This window comes from Pseudopipra pipra, chromosome 20, assembly GCF_036250125.1.
Source record: "Pseudopipra pipra isolate bDixPip1 chromosome 20, bDixPip1.hap1, whole genome shotgun sequence".
Taxonomy (NCBI): Eukaryota; Metazoa; Chordata; class Aves; order Passeriformes; family Pipridae; genus Pseudopipra; species Pseudopipra pipra.
Window position 1 is genome coordinate 7144198 of NC_087568.1, and position 21806 is coordinate 7166003.

The following is a 21806-nucleotide window of genomic DNA, read 5'->3' on the forward strand; positions in this document are numbered from 1 at the left end:
CTCTGCTTACAGGTCCCAGTGGTTGCAAGGGAATATATTAGAAAAGCAAGACTGGCACACGGGATGGAACAGGCATGAAACCCAAACCCAGGGTTTCTGGACCTGACACAGGCCTCACTGAACTGACTATTCAGATTACTCTCCTTCCTAAATTTCCAGTAGAAACTGTAGGGAATGGTATGATTTTTGTTCAGTTTATTGTGTCTGGTTTGCAGGTGTTTTCTTGTTCCAAAATGCAAGAACAGTATTAAATGAATTTGGATATTTCCTCTTATGCATAAATTACAAAATCTATTTTGGCTCAGTCAAAACACGCTGTTTAAGAAAAACACTTCATTTTGATTTTGAATGTATATTACTCAACATGTAATGAAAAACAAACCACAATCTTGAACCGATCCTTTCCAAACTGAACACTCGACACATTCTGTTCCAAAGAAAAGCTGACTTGATCAAAATGCCTTTTTTTTCCCCTTAAATCAACAAATTTCTACAAAGTGTTTTGCCTCTGATGAATTGGCATTTTCCTGACGTGAAATGAGCAATCCAAAAAAATTCTAAGCAGCTCTGTGGCAAGTCCCAGCTAATTCTGGAATAGTAGCAGGAAGGTGCGTGGGAAGGGTACTGCAAGGAGACGTAGCATTGAGCTGAGACTTAAGAGATTTGGGCTGAATTCCTGAAGCAGTTATAAAATGAGCCGGGACAAGTCATTAATCTACCCCGTGTCTCAATTCCCATTCTGCAGAATGGAAAAAGCAGCACTTCCCGATCTCCTAAAGCTACTGCAAGGATAAAAATCTATTAACACTTATGAGATTACTGGACTTTGATATGAGGTGTATAAATACAGAGGAAGGCAGAAGAAAGGGCTGCATTTTTGTGTAACTTAGAATGAAATTATGGGGAAGTGGACTAGCTAGGACAATAATTTAATAATAGTAGGAATAATTTCAAGTTCAGGGCAGTGCTTAATAGAAATCACTGCTCACCACCCATCATATTTTTTTTTTAATAAGCAGCTCAGAAAAGTGCAATTTATCATTATTATTATTATCATCTATATTCATCCTATCTCTGCCACTTCACAAATGAGAGGAGTTCCTCACAAACATCTACAAAGAGAGCTCATTATCCAGCCTCCCTATTTTTAACTCTCATTTGTGACAATAGCTATCAAAATCCTGCCAACAGTCGGGCTGCTGGTGTGCTGACACCACTGCTCCACAGCCCGCTGAGCGGTATTATCTCACTGTTCCCTCGTGCTCCCCCATCTGTCCCTGGCCATCTGGTGTCCTTGGTCTCCTAATTAGATTGTGAGTTTTTTGGGGCATGGACCGCCTTGCTGGTTTCTGTTCGTGCAGCACCTACGGTGGGACCGGTCCAGGCTCAGTGCAGCGGGACTGGCTTCAACATCACAGACTCACAGGGTATCTTGTGTTGGAAGGGACACACAAGGACCATCCAGGCCAGCTCCTGACCCTGAACAGACACCTCAGCAATCCCACCCTGTCCCTGAGAGCGTTGTCCAAACACTCCTGGAGCTCTGGCAGCCTTGGGGCTGTGCCCACTGCCCTGGGGAGCCTGGTCAGTGCCAACCACCCTCTGGGGGAAGAACCTTTTCCTGAGATCCAACCTGACCCTGTCCTGGCACAGCTCCAGCTGTTCCCTCAGGTCCTATTGTTGGTCACCAGACAGAACAGATCAGTACCTGTCCCTCCACCTCCCCTTGTGAGGAATCTGAACACCACAATGAGGTCTCCTCCTCTCCAAATGAACAAACCTCATTGTCTCCTCATGTGGCTTCCCCCCCAGACCCTTCACCACCTCTGCAGCCCTGTGACACTTCACCACATACCTGTGTGCACTATTGAGCACTGTGAGGAGGTTCTCCTGTCCAAACAGAGCCTTGAACCAAGAGCCTGAGGGTCCTGGAATTCAGAGCCCCTTGCCCAGTAGATTTGTCATGAGGGCTATTGAGGTTTAACTCCCTCTGTCCAGCACCACCTGCTCTTGTGACTTGGTGGAGGCTGCTCCCTGCCTTGCTTGGTTTCAAGCCGCCTCTCACCCTCATCATCATCACACCGGGGTGGTTTATAATTAGCTGAAGTGTGGAGACAAACGAGCTGAAAGCAGGTACGGAGCTGTTACCAGTGTGATTCTCACCTCGTTAAAGGCAGGGAGTAATTAGAGTTTCTGCACAAAACCCGCTCCCTTTAGGCTGCTGGTTGAACTGCATTAATAAAGGAGGGTTTGTAGGGTGGTTTTGGTTCACTGAATATTCTGACAAGTTGTAAGCAAAGTGTTGACAAACTGAAGAGAAAAAAAAAGTCTCTTCTCCTCGGAGTCATTTGGGGTCAAAAGTAATATTTTTATCACTGTTCTCTCTTAAGAGGATGGAGAGACAAATCAAAAGGAGAAAAAGCTTGAGTAGTTTGAAATAGAGATTTGGAAATGTTTCCCCTTGGAGCTCTCACTACCCAAACACTGACATCTCCCAATCGTTATTTTTTTCAGCATGAGCAATTTGGCAAAAGTGAAGGGAATTTGTGGACTGTGTTGGTATTCTTGGAAAGGTGTTTCTCATCCTCTCTCCTTGCCTATCCTTACCTAAAAATGTTTCAGCTGATGAATATCCCACAGGTTTAGCCACTCATGCATATTTAAAACTGAAATGGTTAAAGAATAATGCAAATTTGGACACCAATCAGTGCAGAGTTACCGAGTTTTGGGGGAGGAATTCAGTCATCACTGCCTGAAACGGTGCAATCTCACTTCCATAAAGAAATAGCTTTATAACCAATTGGAATTTTACAATGTTGCATGCCACAGTCATCCAGGGACTCGGAGCCACTGCTGAATTGCAGCTCCATCCCTGACTCCAGTCAGATATCAGTGTCTGCAAGTTTGAGCTATAAAGACATCTAGGTCAGAAGTGCCCAAATTCTGTTTTCCCAGAGCTCAGGTTTATCCACAGCAGTTCCTATGACTTAACAAACCCCGACAGATTGGCTTCCCCATTCCTTTCCTCTGGCTCTGACAGAGAAGGTGTCCCCAGCTTGGCTGGATTGCTGGACAGGGTTCCCAAAGGACAAGCAGAGCTGCTTCATGGGTGCTGCCTTCCAGCACTTCCACGAGCCACCTCTGAATTAGGGGCAGGACATAAATGTTATTGCTCCAGTTGCACCTGCCACAAGTTAAATCCTAAAGGTGTAGGGCAGTAGTTACCTGTCTAGCAGGAATGTGAGTGCACAGTTAACTCAAAGCAGAGATGGCCAAATAAAATCCAGAGGAGCTTATCCCTACTTAAAATTAAGGGTACACTTAAGCTGTTTGCTGAAATGAGGTCAGACATTCGTCACTTTGCAGGGTCGAGCTCTAAACCAACATAAGCTGTTTCATCTCTCCCCTGACACTTCAGCCTCTTACTAATTTATCAGCATCCTAAAGCACTGTGTGAAGTTGCTGCAGAACAGAAGAGTTTCAGATACAAATAGCAATTGTTAGCCTCCTCCCTCTGGTAAATGGCAGCAGGCAGAAGCCTCTCTCAACCTGCCAAGAACCAAATGTGGGACACAAGGAAGAATTATTGGTGCATGAAGCTTAAAGAGATAGGGGACTTATTTCTTTACTGCAAATAATATGTTCGGTAATTTCTCTTTCCCGGGTCTGCATTTCTGATGGAAATAGTTCACACCAACGAGCATGGGGGAAACAGAAGGGATGTGTGCAAGATCAATTTGAGTCTAACAGAATGGATAAATGAAAGGTGAAGAGGTTGGGAGAAAGGTAGAAAATCCCAGGAGGCAGAGGAGTAGTGGAGTGTTCACAGCAAGCAATGGAGAGTCAGAGCATTTCATCCTGTCTGCCCATTTATAGAGGGATCTGGGGCTGCACAGCCTCCCCCAGATGAAACAAGACCTTGCAATATCATTTTGTGCAAAATCTATCATTCTGAGCTACCCCACTGTATAAAAATTACATTTTAAGTGGCTAAGTAGACACCCAGCTCTATTCTTTTCTTCTTATTTCAAGAAACAATGGGAGTAACAGCACTTGCCTGCCTTACTAGAGTGCTGAGAGCTTTAATTAATGTCTCTAATTCAATTTGAACTCCTTGGATAAAAGGCACTGCCTTGTGACAGCAAAGGTATTGCTGAAAATAGAATATAATTAACACACAGATATCAATCACGATGAAATTAAGTGTACATTCAAATACAACTTGCACTTTACAGAAAGTACTTGCCTATTTTTCCTCCAAGAATCCTGAAGACTCATAAGATAAGGAACATTTAATGCTCCAGACTGAATTTGTATTAGAAAAAGGCCACCTTAAACCACCTAATAAACTGCAAGGGGTTGCAACAGGAACCTCCATTTGCACTGAGGGATGGACGATGCTGGGAAATGACTGGAATGTGACTCAGAATCAGCACATGGAACATTTTCTTCTCCCACTACTTATTTACCCTGAACTGTAGCCCGTGTTCTGGCTCACCCACTGATCATGTTTGTTAACAGATGTGACATTTGCATGATCATGTTTGTTGACATGAACCAGAAGGCCCCAGCTCCCTGCATTGCTCTGTGGTGCTGCTGAGTGGAAAGGGAGCTTTTTAGCTTGGATTTTTTCAACTGCTGCCTTACAAAGCTGGCTAAGATGGTTGTCATTCATTGCTCGTAGGACAGAAACACCTTGTGAGTCATGTGGGCAGCAGATTTGCATTGCTGTAGATGCTACAACCAGATTCTGGCCTCTCCAACAAGTTCATGGTCCAAGCAGTCACACAAATACTGCTGTAACTCCATGTTGGTAACTGGAAAGTAAGGCCAAAAATAAGCATGCAAGGGCACTGACCAAGGTCCTAGAGGGTGTCTGGGGCAGAATTGAGCAGAACATTTGATTTCTGGATCAAAACTCAGTGTCTGACTCCCCCAAGCCTTCCCTTTAGTGCTGAGATTCCTTCTGTGCCAGACTTAGCCTTGAGTCTCTAAACCAGGGGTTATAGACTTGGAGACATCACCTCCCTGCTTCTTCCCTTTTCCCTTTTACCAGATCCCCAGAACATATTTCACATCAGTGGAGCCCCATAAAGACACCTAACAAATTAATTTCAGATTCAAGCTCGTTAGGAGTTAGATTGAATGCACCTCACAATATTGCCTTAGACACAAAATAATCCCACTTTAGTAAGCTTTATAGCTTCCATGGGGACCAGCCCTGTGGAGTGTATTAATGTTTAATGTGAAACAACATCCCTACAGCAGCTACAGGGGGGAAAAAGATACTACTAAAAAATTAAAGTTGATGGTGTGATAGCAGTCTGGACCCAGTTGTGCTCTGCCATCCTCCATTGCCTCAGGCACCATTCCCTGCTCTCAGCACTGATCCAGCTTCCAGACTGGAGATGTGGCCACTTCTTCCAGTGGTCTCAAGGCATGTTCTCCCCGTGTTTTACCTCTTGGTTAAGTACCATCACAACCCTAATCATCCTGACTCTGACTGTGGCCTGAAGGAAAGGAAGGGAGGATGAAGATGGTATGTGTGGGGAATTAGGGAATATCTCCTTTCTTTCACAAGCTGATATTTCCCCAGTGTCTGATGTTCTCGTGTGGGAGGACACACTGGGATTTCTCTTAAACCCATTTTGTTTGGTTCTTCTGATCCTTTGGTCCTCACTTGCACTGTGCTGGGAACTGGAAGGGGGCTGTCACTCCACCTTGGTGTGTAAGAGCTCCCTGCCTTTCTTTGCAATAGGAATTCAATAGAAAGTGAAATATTTAAAGGAAAACTGATCCAGGCTGGCTGATGAGGCAAGTAGTTATGGATGAGTTTAATGAACAGACAACCAAGCCAGCTTGGACAACATGTGCAGAACACCTGATCGTTATCAGCAGTGATGGCACATCCTGCTAAGGGCAAATCTGCTGAGCTGGCAGCTGCATCCCACTGTGGTGGGACAAGAGCAGCAAGGATGGAGAGCCAGCAGAAACTGTTGAACTGGAATTTGGAAATCCTGAGGGTGGGATGCAGCTGGGAGCTTTTTCCAGTAATCACCTCAGGCTCATGACTGCTGTGAGTGGAAGCAGAGGTGTACTGTAGCCCACTTGGAATATGCTCTGATCCCCTCGGTGTGGGGCTGGAAACTCCCCAAACCCCTGTTTTTTAAGGTAGACTCGAACCAGTCCTTTGTGTGAGGTGAGGGACTAAAGCATCAAGAACTGCCCTGTGTATGGGTGAAGTAGGAGTGAGGTGAAGGCTGATTTTAAATACACGTCTCCAGAACAGGAACAACCTCCTCAGCCAGGAGCTGCAGGTCCCATCAGGTTTAATAATAACAATTATTAAGTTATTCTGCAAATGGGAAGAAGTTTACACGTGGCCAACAGAGAAAAAACAAAAAACAGAAAAACTTCCCCATGTTTAATTTTTTCTCATTTCTTCCTGTAATGCAACAGCTGAGTGTCATTTTTAACCAGACTCACACAACTCTGCCTTGTCAAGCGCTGCTGAGCTCACTGCAGCTCCACTGACACATGCTGTGCACACGTGCAGGCTCCCACACACCCCGGCTCACACTCAGCTCTTGTGCTCCCCGGCACACCCAGGGCTTCAATCCACCTGCACAACAGACTTGCACACTCACTGCCGTGGGCTGGAGCTTTGCTGTGCTCTAGGTGACAATTCCTGGAGCATGGGAGATGGTTCATACCAAGCAGAAACGTCTGTGCTCTGCTGCTCCCACCAGCCAGGGTGGGAATGTGTGTGGCACCTCGGTTTGGCCTCCCTCACACTCTTAGCAAACCTTTTCTCTCTGGGAATTGCAAACTTTTGGAGTGCTTATGGTGGACTCAGAAGGGTTTCTGGAGATGTACAAATAAACCTGACACTAAATCTCACTGTGGCAGAGCTCTACATAGCCTTTATCCTGCTTTAAAAAATAGCTGCAGTCTCTCTACACCGTGTTTTAAGGAAATAGGTGGGTATTACCTGACCAGGGGGAAAACTTTTGGCCAGGTTTGAGCTCCTAGAGTGAGAGATGCAGCCTTGAGATCGCTCTGCCTGCCCAGGTGTGCACACTGTGTTGGCATATCCTCCACAAAACCCAGAAGGACAGGAAGGGGGCAGGAGGAAGAACCGGTTCCGAGTGTGGAGAGAGGAATTTTTCCGAGCAGTGATGAGGAGCACAACCCAGCAGGTTGTGGTTCAGGAGAAAGTGGGGGGTTACACACTGGGTGCAGGGTGTTAACAAGCCCCTCACCTTGCCCCCAAGGGAGCACATGGCTTTGTTCAGGGAAGGGCATCGGGCCAGCAGCCTGACTGCGGAGGCTGATGATCTAAGGGCTGAAACGCTGGAAATGGGAGTCAGGAGACCAGGGCTCTCTTCCAGCTGTATCCATGGCATGCTGAGTAACCTTTGGCAAGGCACCTCACCCCTCTGCCTCCCTTCCCACTCATCATATGTCTTGTCACTCGCCAGGGACAGGAGCTGGCTCGTGGCAGGGCTGTCCTCAGCCGCGCTGTGCCGGGGGGTGCGGCGGGACAGCCGCTCTCCCACCACGGCAGCGACAGCGTGCCCTGCTCCAGGTGGTGTGGAGCATCCCCTGAAGCTCCCTAGTAAACCTCCTACACTGAATATGCGTGTTAAATATGTCACCCTGCAGAGCCTTGATCTTGGGAAGAGCCTGGAGGTCCCACCGTAACTGAAATAGCAACAGACCCCATCCCACTCCACCAGACACACATCTCCCCAAACCCAGGCAAGAAAGCAGGCTGGGGACATTTTTATGTGTCAGAGTTTGGCAGGATTTCATGGTTGTGTGTGTGTCTGTGTGTCCGTGTGTGCTCCTCGCCGGAGCCTGGGTAATTATTTTGTTTTATTTCTTTTTTTGGCAACACTTTAAAGTGAGAGCTGGGTCTTTATAGATTGCTCAGGTTGCACAGAGTATGGATTACAGATCATCAGAGAGACATGAAAGCAGAAGACACGTTTCTCTGGCACAGCATTAAAGGGACAATAAAGGGGTAATTGTAGCCTGGGGTGCAGCCACCTCCTGTGCCCGGCCTTCACTCGCCTTTGCAGCACTGCAGAGAACTTCACGAGGGAAATGATGGAGAAGCTGGGGTGAGGATGGCTCAGGTCAGGACCCGGTTATTTCAAAGGTGATATATGCTCAGGAGGTTAAAGGCACCACTTAGGCACATGAACAAAAAACTACCAAATACTCTAAGCTGTAACACAGGCAAACTGAAGGCTTTTAAAACTAGATTTTTCCTGTCTATTTGCACCCTGAGAGACGGTTGTCAAAGGATCAAAGCAATTCCCATTTTTAAACTCTCTCTTTCTCTCCCTCCTCCCTCTCCTCCCCTCCATTTCTCTCTCTCTCTCTCTCTCTCCTTCCTCCCATTCCCTCTCTATTTCAACAGGACTCCACAGAATGGAGCAAGAATGAGAGGAAAAAGGCAGACAGAAAAGCATGAACTGGAGGCTTGTTGAGTTCCTCTACCTCCTGTTTATATGGGACCATATACTCGTACAGCCCTCCCACCAGGACCCAGCTGCTACCAACCAACATGTCTCCAAGGAGTTTGATTGGCTTATTTCAGACAGGGGGCCTTTCCACCACTCACGGAGCTACTTATCCTTTGTGGAAAGACATCGTCAAGGATTTACAACCAGATATAAAATATACAGGTATGTCGGTTCCCCGCCCGTGGCTCGGAGACCTTGTTTGGTGGTGGGAACTCAGCCAGTTCCCCTGGGCTCCAGGCTCTCAGTCCATGGGAGATGGATCATTGTCCCTGTTCCACCTGGAAACACTCCCTTGGTTTTCTGTGGTCCTCAGCTGGCAGAGCAAATTGCTTCAAAGGCTGGGCTGTGGGGCTCTGATAGTGAGATGAAAGCACTGCAGTGCCATGGCAATGTGCACAGCGTAGACAGAGATAAAAAGGGACTAAGGGTGTGGGTGTTCTTCATTTGCGGTGACAGACAGTTCACAGGCAGGCTCACAAGCAGGTTTTTCAAATCAGCGAAGCTCTGGACAGCCCAAACTCATACATGTGACTGCCAATAGCTTCAGGTTCACGTGGGCATAAAGATGTCACAGCACACAGCAGTGTGACAGCCCTCACACTGCCCTGCATGAGCCTTACCTGTCTGCTGCCTACCAGAGACCTTTGCAGATTTTCTCTCCAAATGTGTTGGACTTGCTCACAGAACTGTGATCTTGGTTTAAAAAACTGCAGAGAATTAAAAAACTACGGAAAATAGGCAGAATTTGGATTTTCCTTTGCCTTCTAGGTTTTGAAGCCTTTGTTGCTGCTTGTTTCAAGCTCTTCTTGCCAGCTGTGCTATCCAGAAACACACTTTTTTCCCTTCATTTTAACATGAAAAGCCGGGGTGCTCACATGAACCTCCCATTAGAGCAGCAAGTGCTTTGGAGTGAAGGGGAATAAGCCAGCAAGTGTCAGGAGATTTGTGCTAAAACCCAAAGAGACTGCAAAACTCTCAGAGACATGTGTGCATTTACATAATTACATAGTCCTGTTGTGCTTCAGAAAGACACTTGCAAACACAACCATGCAAACCAGTAGGCAGGGAAGCGCCAGTGAATAGCCTGTTGGCACATGGAGACACAGGATGGCTGGGGATGGGGGAGCAGGGATCCACATGTGTGCAGGCAGTGTCCTCCCACGGGCAGGGAGCCAAAAGCCCTTGCAGAGTAATAGAGACATGCAAGGCATCATCTCTGTGTGGGGAAGAAAAATGAGTTGCTCCTGTGCTGTGGCCTCCAGGGAGTGCAGCACCCCCTCCCCTTGCACCAGCAAGGGGAGATTAGCACAGGGTTGAAAATATTGTCCTGGCTTGTCCTCATTCAAAACAGCTCAGGGGGAAGACAGCCCCAAAAACTAGAAATTCTGCTGCCACACTTCCACTAGTGAGGTTCTAACAGTGAGGCCTTTGCTTGCACAGAGCAGCAGAGAAAACTCACCTTTTTTTGCAAAGCCTTTCTGCCTGGCTGTGGCTCTCCCCAGCTCACCCCCTGCCCTGCCTGACAACAGACACTCTGACCAAAGCCACGGATCCCTGCCCTGCTCAGTGCCCCTGGCAGCAGCTCTGCCCTTTGCTAAAGAGCTGTGCAGCCCGGGCTGCCAGCACAGCACTCTGCAGGTCTGGGCTGGGAGGGGAACCCACGCGATGGATGTGTTCAGACACATCCACGGACTGTCACTGCGGGTCAGGCCACAGATCCATCAAGCCTGGGATCCTGTCTCTGAGAATCATGGAGAAACGGGTCAGGAAGGACCTTGAGAGGTCATTTACTCCATGCCTCTTCCCCAGGGCAGACTCAGACATACCTGTGTCACGTCTGACAGAGGGTCGTGTGTGACCTGGAAGGTTTCCTGTGATGGGGAATTCACACCCTGAGCAGGCAGCCTGTGCCACAGCTCTGCCACCTCCACTCTTAGAAAGGAGCTAAAAATTGTTTGCATGTGAAGCCTGTGATTTCTAGTTTTATCTGTTAGGGGGTGAGGAACGAATTCCCTTTTGATTTGTAGGAGACTGCTAAGAATTTGAAGCCTTATCTCAGTTCAGGATAAACTTTATACATGGGAAGTGGTAAGGGATCTGTTTTTCTCTGTTTCTGCTGCATATTGCTGAAGCACTTAGGAAAGACATTTTCCTATGTGTCATGGGGAGGACACAACATCCTCCTTCCACCATGAGAGAAAATAGGCAGCAGCATTCTGTGTGCATGGGAGGAGTCTGAGAAGGGTCTCACAGATGGTGACAATGCTGGAGAAGTCAGTGCTCACAAAAGAAACTGGAGACAAGACAAAGTCCAGTGGAAATCATCAGGGAAAGAGTTTAGAGAGGCAGGGGGAAGACTGCAAGGGCACCTTGGGACATCTCATGGCCAAACACCACACGCTGAGCTGAAGGGATTGGGGAACTCCAGCCATGTGTGTCCTGGTTGGAGCTGCTGGGAGATGAGCACTTTGGAAAAACACCCTCTGGGACTAATTTGCTCCCAGTGTGGTCACCTGAGGAGGAGGGGAAAGCCTTATGTGCTTCAGCAGAGCACATGGAGCCATCAGGTAGGAGTCTGGCTGGATGTTGGAGGACTGGTTGTTTTTAATATTTGTCCCTGCTGGCAGAACTGGTCACTTAAAAACTGAGCCCATGCATTTTTGAAGGAGTATCAAAGTCAGTCTTGCTGTGGGGAATTAGTGGAGCCACAGTCAGTCCTGGCAGCTGAGAGCTGGACTGTGCACACCCCCCAGAACATATCGTTTTACTGAAACCCACAGGGGTAAAATCTCATTTTGTGGGCTCCTTAAATTGACTCTGAGAATCTGTAAAGCTGTTGGGATTTTGTCAACTGTTTAATTCTAACACAGAAGCCTCTTTCCTACCAAATGATGTCTCTCAATTGCTCTTTGCACTAGACTAGCCCAAGGGAGGCACATATTCTACATTAAGGATATCACTCCTTTCCTTAGAAAAGCAGCTGATGTGGAACAGGGGAATTTTCTGTGCAATCTTCTCTTCCAGTGTTCCTTTCCCCCCATATGTTTTTTGGTCAGCTGGTTTGTTCTGTGTCCCTCAGTCAAACAGTTCCTTGGGGCACTTGTGGTTTTGTTGAGGGAGGTTTCACCTGACCACTGCTCTTCTCCTAAGGCCCATAGCAGACCCCAAAGCAGCCCCAGTGACCAAGGGTTTGGAGAGGATGTGAAGTCAGGCCAGAGGGCCTCCCCCATCCCCAACTGAAACCCTGTCAGCTGTTTAGTGGTGATTTCCCCAGTGTCCTGCTGTGCAGGGACATGGACACAGTGCATCAGGACTGTGCCCTTGACACTGGAAACCCTGAGGCAAAGCCACTGTCGGTGCTCAGAGCAGCATAAGGCAAAAATGCAGCATTTCCTCCTGTTTACAGGTGATGTTAAAACCACCAAACCAAACCGTGCAACACTCCTCCTCCCACCACTGCTGAAGTCCAGGAGTGTGTCAGCAGCAAGCACAGAGCCTGTTGCAGTTATCAGGGCTGTTTTATATGCTGCTTAAGCAAAATTGCTGTAGAACCTCATAGCTGCTGATATCTTTCATAGGATGCCTGGATTCAGATCTCCCATCCTAGCATGGAAAATAGTTCCCTGCTACAATCTCCAAAGGCTTGTTCCCTCCTCTGTGTTTCATTTCAGCAGACTTTGGGTCTCTTTCTTGCAAAACTTGGACCACTGATTTTCCTGGTCCCCTCAGTCAAGGTTTGCACCTTGCTGTGGTGCAAGGATGTGGTATTAGGAGGAAGGCAGGCAAAGGGGGAGATGTTTTCTATTAAATCATGAACAGTAGGAGTAGATACAATTGCATTAAGGAAGCACATTAATCAGCATCGATTCATACTAATAAGGGTGGTTTAGGGGGGCCTCTGGCAGGAAAATGCTGCTTTGATCATTATCTGTGCACATTGATGCTAATGCAGATAGGATGGCAGATGCTGAGAGTGGTTTGTGGGGTGCCTGAATATTCATTATCACTATCCTTGTTGTTCCTGGCCATGAGAGCCTTGGGTACGAGGTACTGCGGGAAGGCTGGAAAACAGATGAAGCTCAGCTTGGCTTTGGGACTGAGTCCTGCTCAGACCAGAAAACATTCCTGTTACCACAGAACAGTTACCAGCTTCAGCCCACTGCTTTGAAGTATATTGTAGGGTTGTCCTTTTTCTCTTCTCTCAGAAAGTGATTATTTAGCTACAAGGCAAAGCAAAGAAAACAGTGGGCTGAGCACTTGAATACCTGATGCAAACAGCCAGGCAGAGGCACTGACACAGGAGTTTCACTAATGATGCTGCTCAGTTGAGGCCAGTTCTAGAAAAACAAATCTTTTCTAGGAAAAAAAAAATAAAGCTTTGTTGTTCAAGGCTGGACATGAGAGGCAAAGAGTGAAGAGGTGAGATAGGCTCATCCAGCTGAGTAGACAGGCTGCCACTGCCAGTTCTCTGGGAAAACAGGGGCTGGGCACAGCACACTGGGAAGAGGGCAGGGAGGTAACACAGGCAGGATGTGGATTTTTGCCCCAGGCTCATGGTGTGGCTGTGGGTAAAATCACTTCTCCTTGCCCGGGTTGCCTCCCACCCCTGGAGAATGGGAGATGACAGCAATTGCCTGCTCTGCATTGCTGGGCAGACTTAATTAAATGCTGCAAGACATTTGGACATAAGGGACAGGAGCAATGTAAAATGGATGCTCACACGGGGCTGGAAGGGGAATGTGCATGTGCAAGAAGAAATGCGGATTTTCCACGTGTGGGAGTTTAATTCCATTTTCTGAAATGACAGTAGGGATGGGGAAATCTGGCTCTCTGTGTAAGAGACAAGGGAAACCCTGGGGTATAAAAAGGAGATCTGCTTCCCTTGCAGCTTCTCCTTGCAGTGGGACCATTTAGAGGCTGCTAAATTCATGAAACCTGCAAATACAGAATCCTTCTGAGACCTCTGTCAGGTCTGGTTGAAATGCACCAGCAGATTCAAAACTTGGTGGGGGATGTGACACCAAACCAGCCAGTTCTGCCCCATCCCTCCACCAGCAGAGGGACAAGACAAAACTGATTGCTTAAAACAAGGTCCCTGGAGTTATAAAACCAAAATGGAGCTCCTGAGACAGGAAAGGTTGGGAGTAACTGGCTGCACAAGCTGGCTAGAAATTGGTTGGGATGCTGCCCGGGGGAAAAAAGCTGATTTTTTTTTTCCCCCTTCAAAATATCATTTCATAAACAGATCTCAGTGCAGAGGAGAGAGGTATCTCCATCCTGGATTGTTTTCAAGGCTTGGCTGGACAAAGCCTGAGCTGATGTGCTCGAGAGCTGGTGACAGCCCTGCTTCAAGTGGGAGGTTGGACTAGGGACCCCCAGGGTCCCATCTAGCCAACATTTCTGTGCTTTCCCTGTTCCTCCAGTTCAGAGTGGACACTACACTGTGTGCTCATAAAGGGATTTGCACTGCTGAATGTGTTCAGCCACACTGGAGATTTTTATTTAGTCCTAGAAAACCCACAAATCTGGGCTACGTGCTCTCTAAACATGTCACTCCCTTGGTGAAGGGGAAGAGGATCACAGAGCCAGGATCTTTGCTGTTCACGTAGCACAGGCTACAATACACTTAGAAATGCATATGCTGTTCTGCTGTTTAAATTTTCCCCTAGAGGAAAAAAAAAATATATATAAAAAGGGAGGAAAAAAAAATTGGTCTCACAATACAGCCTCACAAAATTTTTGAAGTTTTATGGCGCCACAAATTAAAGACAATGAGCCAGATTCTCTGTGATAAATACGTGAAACTGTTGACTTCAAGGAAAATTCACCAATTTATTGGCTGGAGAATCTCTTGCAGCACTTCCAGCATTTCCCACTGCCCAGACCTGCACACACAGCACCAGGGTTTTTGTGGCTGCTTGCCCTGGCTGGGAGGATAATGAGCTTTTATCATTTCTAAGCAAAAGCAACTCCTACATCAGACAACTGGGCTTGGCCAGTCTGCTTAGTGAATGTGAGGTGTTTTATGACTGGTTTTAAAGCAGAATCACAGATCACAGGATCATTTATGTTGGAAAAGACCTCCAAGGTCGTCAAGGCCAACCTTGTCACCCAGAGCACTGAGTGCCATGTCCAGTCATTTCTTGGACACCTCCAGGGATGGGGACTCCAAACCTCCTTGGGCAGCCCCTTCCAATGCCTGACAACCCTTTCCATGAGGAAATTCCTCCTGATGTCCAACCTGAACCTCCCCTGGCACACCTTGAGGCTGTTTCCTCTCATCCTGTCACTTGTTGCTCAGGACAAGAGTGAGAAGGTCTCTCCTGAGCCTCCTTTTCTCCAGGCTGAAGTTTTCTTAAAACTACAGAAATTTTGCCTTTCCTGACCAGCCCTTCCAGGCAGGTTTCATGCAAACCTGTGATTTCCACGACTGAAGAACTGATCTGGCAGAAAAGTAATTTTGACAAGGAAAAAAAGGAAAGAAAGAAAAAAAGTTAATTTTTAACTAGATCACTTTTCTGGTCTCATTCATTCAGTGGTCAGGTGACAGCAAAGGGGCAGGACTGTGGGGATGGAGGCAGGAAGGGCTCTAAGGGGACTGGTGAAGCTGTTTCCAGCAGCAATGTGGATTAAAGTTTTCAAGTGGTTGTGAAGATGTTCTGGTTGTGTTAAGTTCTGGCAGAGACGAGATCTCTTAAAACCTCTCCCATCACCTTTTCAGTCCATTCTTCTTCTCCCATCTCTCCACTCCTCATTGACTCCTTTTGCTGTCTCTCTATTGCATTGAATTTAATCTACTGGTCACTAGAGCTGTGCAAATAATTGATTTTGTGGTTCACTGGTTGTATGGAACAAAAATAACATTAAAAATGGCTTGATCTGAAATGGATGTTTGTTCAACTTTTCAGCAAAATGAAAAAATGTAAACATTTCATTTCAGGCTCAGTGAAAGGCTTAAGGTTTGCTGTTTGTTTTCATTTTATTAATCCAGTGAAAAACTTTTTTTTGTTGCCATTTTTAAGGTGTAAAAGTTCATCTCAAAACACAAAGTCAAGCAGTGCCACTTAAAAAATGTCAAAAGAGAAACAATTTGATTTTTGAGTGCATTGTGTTTGGCTGTTGGCTCTTCAGCTTGAATTTGCAAGGAGATTTTATGTCCTTGAGATAGAGAAGGACAGAAAAAAAAACCCCACTCACCGGCTGTGTTCATTCGGTGACTTTGAAATCTTAAAATTCCCCAGGGTTCAGCTTTGATTTCCCTTGGGTTCAGCTTTTAGCACCTTAGGAAGAAGGAAAAAAGCCCACAATAATTTCCCCAGCACTGCTGGGCGAGGGAGTCAGAGCCAAGAGGAGCAGCAGCTCTGCTGTGGGAAGGCTTGTGCTTGCTCAGAACCCAGCTGGGTGCTGAGGCCTGGGTGCTGTGACTGTGACAAACTGTACAACACGGCTGCAGTCACAGATCCTCTCTCACACACATATCCTGGCAAGTCTTCAGTCCTGTTCCAGTTGTTTGGATGCCTGAAGCATCCAAAAAAGCACCGTGAACGTTCTTCTCAAACAGCATTAAGGTGATGCTTAGCCCTGGGATGAATTGATAGGCACTGTTAGGCTTTTTAATCTTTGCCTGGGCTTTTTTAGTCATGCTGAAGTTCTGCTGACAAGGTTCTCCTATTAGGGTTTTATGCTACCTGTTTAAAGGGGACATCAACTTTTATGTTTTCCAGTCAGAGGCAAGGCTTTTTTAGGAGAGACAACACAGCAATTGAAGGACAGAGGGAGCTGAGATGAAAGGAGGCTCTTGCCTCTGTGTGGAATGAGCAATGGAAATCCATACAGCATTGCAGGGCAAAAAATGCAGGATCTCCATAGTTTACATTATGCATGTAAAGGAGTGATGTACATTGGCTTGTAATCAGTAAATACCGTGCAAATAAATGGGTGTAAACCAAAAACTGAAACCTATTTCCATAGTGCATGTAAACAATGAAGCCTTCCAGTGTTCTCTTCAATGTAAATGTTAATCTAAAAATGACATTACTACAAGTTTATGCAACTTTACAAGAGAGTCACGATTTACATTCCTGTCTCACCAGCTCTAACAGCAGTTTGGCAAACAGGAGCCATTCAGTGATGGGCATAAACCAGACAATTCCAACACAGAGCATCTCCTTCAGCCACAACCTTCATTCTTCATGCAGTTCAGGGACTGGTGTTGTTACATTCCCTGCATAATGCAGCTCCCTGCATATGGGAAGATTTTCATACATTTGCATAAGCAGAATAAAGGCAGAAGCAGGGGGTAGCAGGGAATGTCTGGGGCTGAGCTGTACAGAGCTGAGTCCTGGGATGTGTGAGCAGACACAGAGCTTGGCCCTGGCTGGGGCTGGAGGAGCAGCTGCTCTGGCTGGGGCTGGATTCAGATGGCGAGAGCTTGGGAACATCCCTGGCAGCTGCAGGATCTGACAGCAGGACACACCTCTCCCTCCCTTTGATATTTTGGAGAACACAGGGCAAGAGGAGGGATAAATGGCACCAGCCTTTGATATGCTTGGAGCTGCTGAGAAGGGGGAGCAGAACATCTGGCCGAGCTCTGGGAAGGGCAGCCCCACATCCCAACTGAAGCAGCCCATGGGGAACAGCACAGAAGCAATGCAGGGGTAGGTTCACATTCTGATAGGGCTCTTGTGGTCAGGACACACCATTTCCTCTGGAGGAAAGCTCTCCTGTGAGCTGTGTGCCTGGAAAAGCAGATCTCTGCCTGGTTGCCCTGCCTGCTGACCCAGGTTGTCCCTGAGCTGGATGGGCTGAGCACCAGCACGGTTCTGCAGGGCTGCTCCAGCACAAGAATCCCCTTTCTCAGCCCAGAATGAAGTGTTTTGATCATCCTCCCAATGAATTCCAGAAGCAGCACAGAAATATTTTAGTCACTGAACCTTTCCAAAGAGATGTGTGTCCTGCTGGGCTTGGACAAGGGTGTCCACAGCCCGTCCCCTGTGAGACCTTGCATGGTGGGGCATCTTTTCCCCTCCACATGCCAAGCAGAGGCTGTGCCCAGCAGGGCTGCTCCCAGCACGCTGTGACAGCAATGACCCTGCACGTTCATCTCCCATTTCTTCAGAGCAGCAGACTATGGTCCAGTGGCTTGGGAACATATTTTAAAGGCTAACAAGGCAAGGATTTTGCTCCCTTTTTACAAAAAAAAATATTTTATTTATTTATTTTTGTGTGTGTACAGATTATTAATTCTGCTTTGAAATCAGGCAGATGCTTATTTCAGCAAAGAAGCTGTTACACTAAAAAAAAAAAAAGAAAAAAGCCATCCTGTTAGATGCATGGAATAATTTTATTCTGGCACCAGTAGCACTGGGAGATGGCATGACCCCCCCCCATTATAGGGGTTTTTCTATTTCTAGATCCCTCTAATGTTTCCCTTGGGTTCCAGAAAGTATTTTTTTCCCCTCTCTTTTTTGCTGATTGCCACCCACCAGTCTCTGTAAATGGAACAAGATGTGTCCCACCGGGGCAGCCGGAGCCATCCAGGCTGGGTTCCTGTGTAAAGCTGCTAAGAGCAGGTACAGAACCCAAGGACACATCTGCACAGAAACCCAGGGAGCAGCTTTGCCTGCAGCAGGGAGGGAGGTGGGTTTGGGGCAGCCCTTTGTGCCAGGGTCTCCCCTCCAGGCAGGGTGAAATCAAATATTCCTGTGCAGAGCCAGCAGTTCCTGTGGCCTGGGGAAGGAGCTGGAGCCCAAGTGTCCTGGAACAGCCCCAACTTCCCTATGGAGAGCCCTGGGCAGGTGATGCCTGCTCTGCTCCTGGGCACAGGGAGGATGGAGGCAGCCTTGGGCTGCCAGGTGTGTGCCCCAGGGCTGCTGTTTGCTGGAAGCTCCGTGCCTGGGGTGACCAGACCCATTTCAAACCCGCAGCTATTCCTCCTCTGCCGCTGACACGGTGACCATGAAGGATTTATAGGAAGCTGCCACAAGGTTCCCTTCACCAGGGAGTCATTTTTTTCCTGGTTAAATACAACCCATCAGGTGAGAAACACTGAGAGGGAGGAAAGGAGAGGGGTAGGGGTGGTATTTACACCCACCCAGCTGTCTGGGCTGAGGCACTGCAGCGCAGGCTGCAGGCAGCTGCCTCCTCCTCCTCCTCTTCCTCCTCCTCTTCCTCCTCCTTTTCCTCCCTCACTGCCAGACTCCTCACAGCTCCCTGGCTCTGGAACTGCTGTTCCAACAGGACAGAGATCCTCCCCATCCCTGTGCTCTGTGGTGTGGGAAAGCCTCTAACCTGCTCCAGCACCTGCCCTGGGAGGAAGCCTTGAGGTCTGGCAGCAGCAGCGGCGAGTGGGGCCAGCACAGAGGGAGGGGATCCTCCAAAGGGTCTGTGATGCTTCTAAATCAAAGTCCTGCTGACAACACAGAGCACTGAATGCCTGCCTGGGGCCCTGCTCCCACAGTCATGTGACGACATCAGAATTTAAGCTTTAATTAAGAGATGAGTGCGGGGAGGGAGGGAAGAGGCTCTGGCCCTTATGGCTGCAAAGGAAAGCTGGGAAACATGACCTGAGTGCAACCAACATCTGCTTTAATGTGCAGACAGCTCCCAGCAGAGGGGTGAGCTGCTGGGAGAGGAAGCCATTCCATCGAATTCCCAATCAAGTCAAGCCTGCTTGTGCTTCTGTTTGCAATGAGTTTACTTGGAGAAAGGAGAAGTTCCAGAAAAGCTGTGCTACAGCAGAGTTACACAGAAACACAGAATCCTGAAAAGGCTTGGGTGGGAAGGGACTTCAAAGATCATCTAGTCCAAACCCCCTGTCATGGCCAAGGGTGTCACCCACTAAATTAGGGTGCTCAGGGCTCTCATGCAGCCTTGCAGGGGCAGATTTCACACTGTCACAGCCTCTGCTTGTGGACCTCTCCCAGGGATACATCTTTGCAAGGCTCATTGAGGGAGAACCCTATTTGATGGCCAAGCTTTCAGCTGGCACACCAAGCTCTGGAGGCTCAAATATGTCTGATATTGCAGCATCTCATTCCCATGAGTGAGGATCATGAAAAGGTCAGTGGAAGAGCTGTTCCCATTGTAGCTGGGACCTGTCTCTGGACTCTGACTTTGTGAAGCATCTTGACACTGCAGTGTCTGCAGTAGAAGTGCCCCTTTGCAAGGTGCAAACAGAGTTTTCATGGACTGGTAGTGACTGGCAGGTTTGCTGGAGCATGGGCTGGGTTTGAGCACTGATTTGAGCATCTGACCATCACAGAGCACTCAGGGCATTCAGCTTGGGTGAGGACGTGCTGACCAGTGAGGGACACTGCCTGCCCACAGAGACCTGGAGGTGGAAGGAGCAGTGTTATGTCAGGAAAGCAAAGGTGGTTTATTGTCTGTGCACCCCTGAGAATTGTTTTCATTGTCCATGCATCCTTGCCTAACCTCATTTTGCTTTCCCTCCCCTTTCTCCCATGCTGGTTCATTCCCTCTCAGCAAACCAAACCTGCCCACTGAGTATTCAGCATTACATATTTCAGTGTTACCTTCCAGCTCTTAAACAAAACCCCAGAAAGAACATCACTTTTAACTCCCCTCCAAATGCCTGGGTGTGTCCCTGGGGAGTGCAGACTCACAGCCAGGGGTGAGGCTAATCAGAGATCTTGGGACACAGGGAGAGCTGTGTTTTGCATGGCTAGGAGCAAGCAGGAGAGATGGGAACAAGGCAAGAAGGTTTTCATCTTCATTTCTGGTTAAAACCAAATGAATAGCCCTTACCAGACTATTGGCATTTTGTCTTCCTTCCCCTGTTTTCCTCCCCTTATCCCCCATTCATGCACAGACTGTGAGAGTCTCAGATTCCCTCTCCCACCTATAAAAGGCTCCCGACTGTTTCTTGGGAGTATTTGATATTTGGGAATCTGTGTTCTACTGTGCAGCAGGTGAGTGGTGCCAAGTCACATGATGAACTGTATCTCAAGACTATTTAATGTCTCTTCAAAGCCCACACTTTCAGAGTCCTGTGATTATGTAAGTGTCTCAGCTCAAATTTTTAAAGTAAGTTTACGGCCCTCATAATTGCAGAGGAAAACTTGATAATACCACTCCTACATACTCAGAAAGCAGAAGGCAAAAAAAAAAAAAAAAAGGAAGGAAAAAAAAATCCCATGAAGTTTATCAGATTTTAAAAGTCTCATGAATTTTAAAACCAATCTCTTAATTCTTTTTTTGAGCCTGACTCATGATTTTCAAGCAGTTACCAGTGTGGCTGTAGGGTTTGTAAGGCTGGTTTGTTATCCTATTAGTTAACTTACATAAAATATCCAAACCCAGGGAGACTCAGAAACCGAGTATTGCACTTCAGTGCCCTTTTGGAGACAACAGGGTCTTTTCTCCTGTGTAGATGCCGAGGATCTCCCCTTAATCCAGGTGTCCAGTCACTACTGCAGCATCAATATTTCCCAAAATTATGTTAGTGTTAATCATATGAATGAGAATAGCCATAGTATTGATCTTCATAATGCTTAGGTTATTAAATTTGAGTTTGAAGGTAGTTTTGTGGTGCAATTCATAACAGCAAATCTTGTCAGCATGCATGAGCAGGGACAGCAGGCCATGGAGCAATGGCACTGCAAACCCAGGGAGAACTATGTTCTGGAGCCTTCCATCCTCCCACAAGATCACACACCAAACAGACAAGTGTGGCTAAGTTGGCAATGCCAGAACTGAAGTTTTGCTAATTGTTTGGTGATCTCAGATGAACTTGATCTGAAAGGAGAAAAAAACCTTTGAATGTTGAAACAACCTGTTCCAATGTTGTATATGCACCACCCAGGGGCTCTTTTTTCATTATAGAATCACAAAGGGATTTGGATTAGAAATGATATTAAAGACTACCTAGTTCTAGCTCCTTTCCATGGGGCAGGGACACCTTCCACTAGCCCAGGTTGCTCCAACCTGGCCTTGAACACTTCCAAGGATGGGGCACCCACAACAATATTCCTGGAATGTTTACACACACACAAAACCAGGGATGTTGGTGTGATAAGATGTAGAGGGATGACCACCATCACCATCAAGTGGTGGGCTTGCCTTCCACCTGCCTGGTTCCTCAGGCTGTCTCATTGCATTTGAGAGCCATGAAACTGGAGAGGAAGGGGGGTGGCAGAGCAAACCGTGCTTGTAGCTGGTCCCAGAGCCTCAGAAACCCCTCTGTGCACACAGGAGCATTGATGTGGGAGCTACACACAGATATTGAGGTGTCTGAAGCATCTTGCGTGGCCT

General features: G+C 47.3%; 1 protein-coding gene across 1 annotated transcript in view; it reads left to right on the plus strand.

The window, feature by feature from the left end:
• The window catches only part of BRINP1 (BMP/retinoic acid inducible neural specific 1), a 91086-nt gene that overhangs the window by 19984 nt on the left and 49296 nt on the right, over positions 1–21806 (plus strand). Inside the window, exon 2 of the mRNA XM_064677090.1 lies at positions 8429–8696. Within this exon, the coding sequence (XP_064533160.1) occupies positions 8479–8696 (218 nt within the window). The 5' untranslated portion in view covers positions 8429–8478. The remainder of the gene's footprint in view (positions 1–8428; positions 8697–21806) is intronic.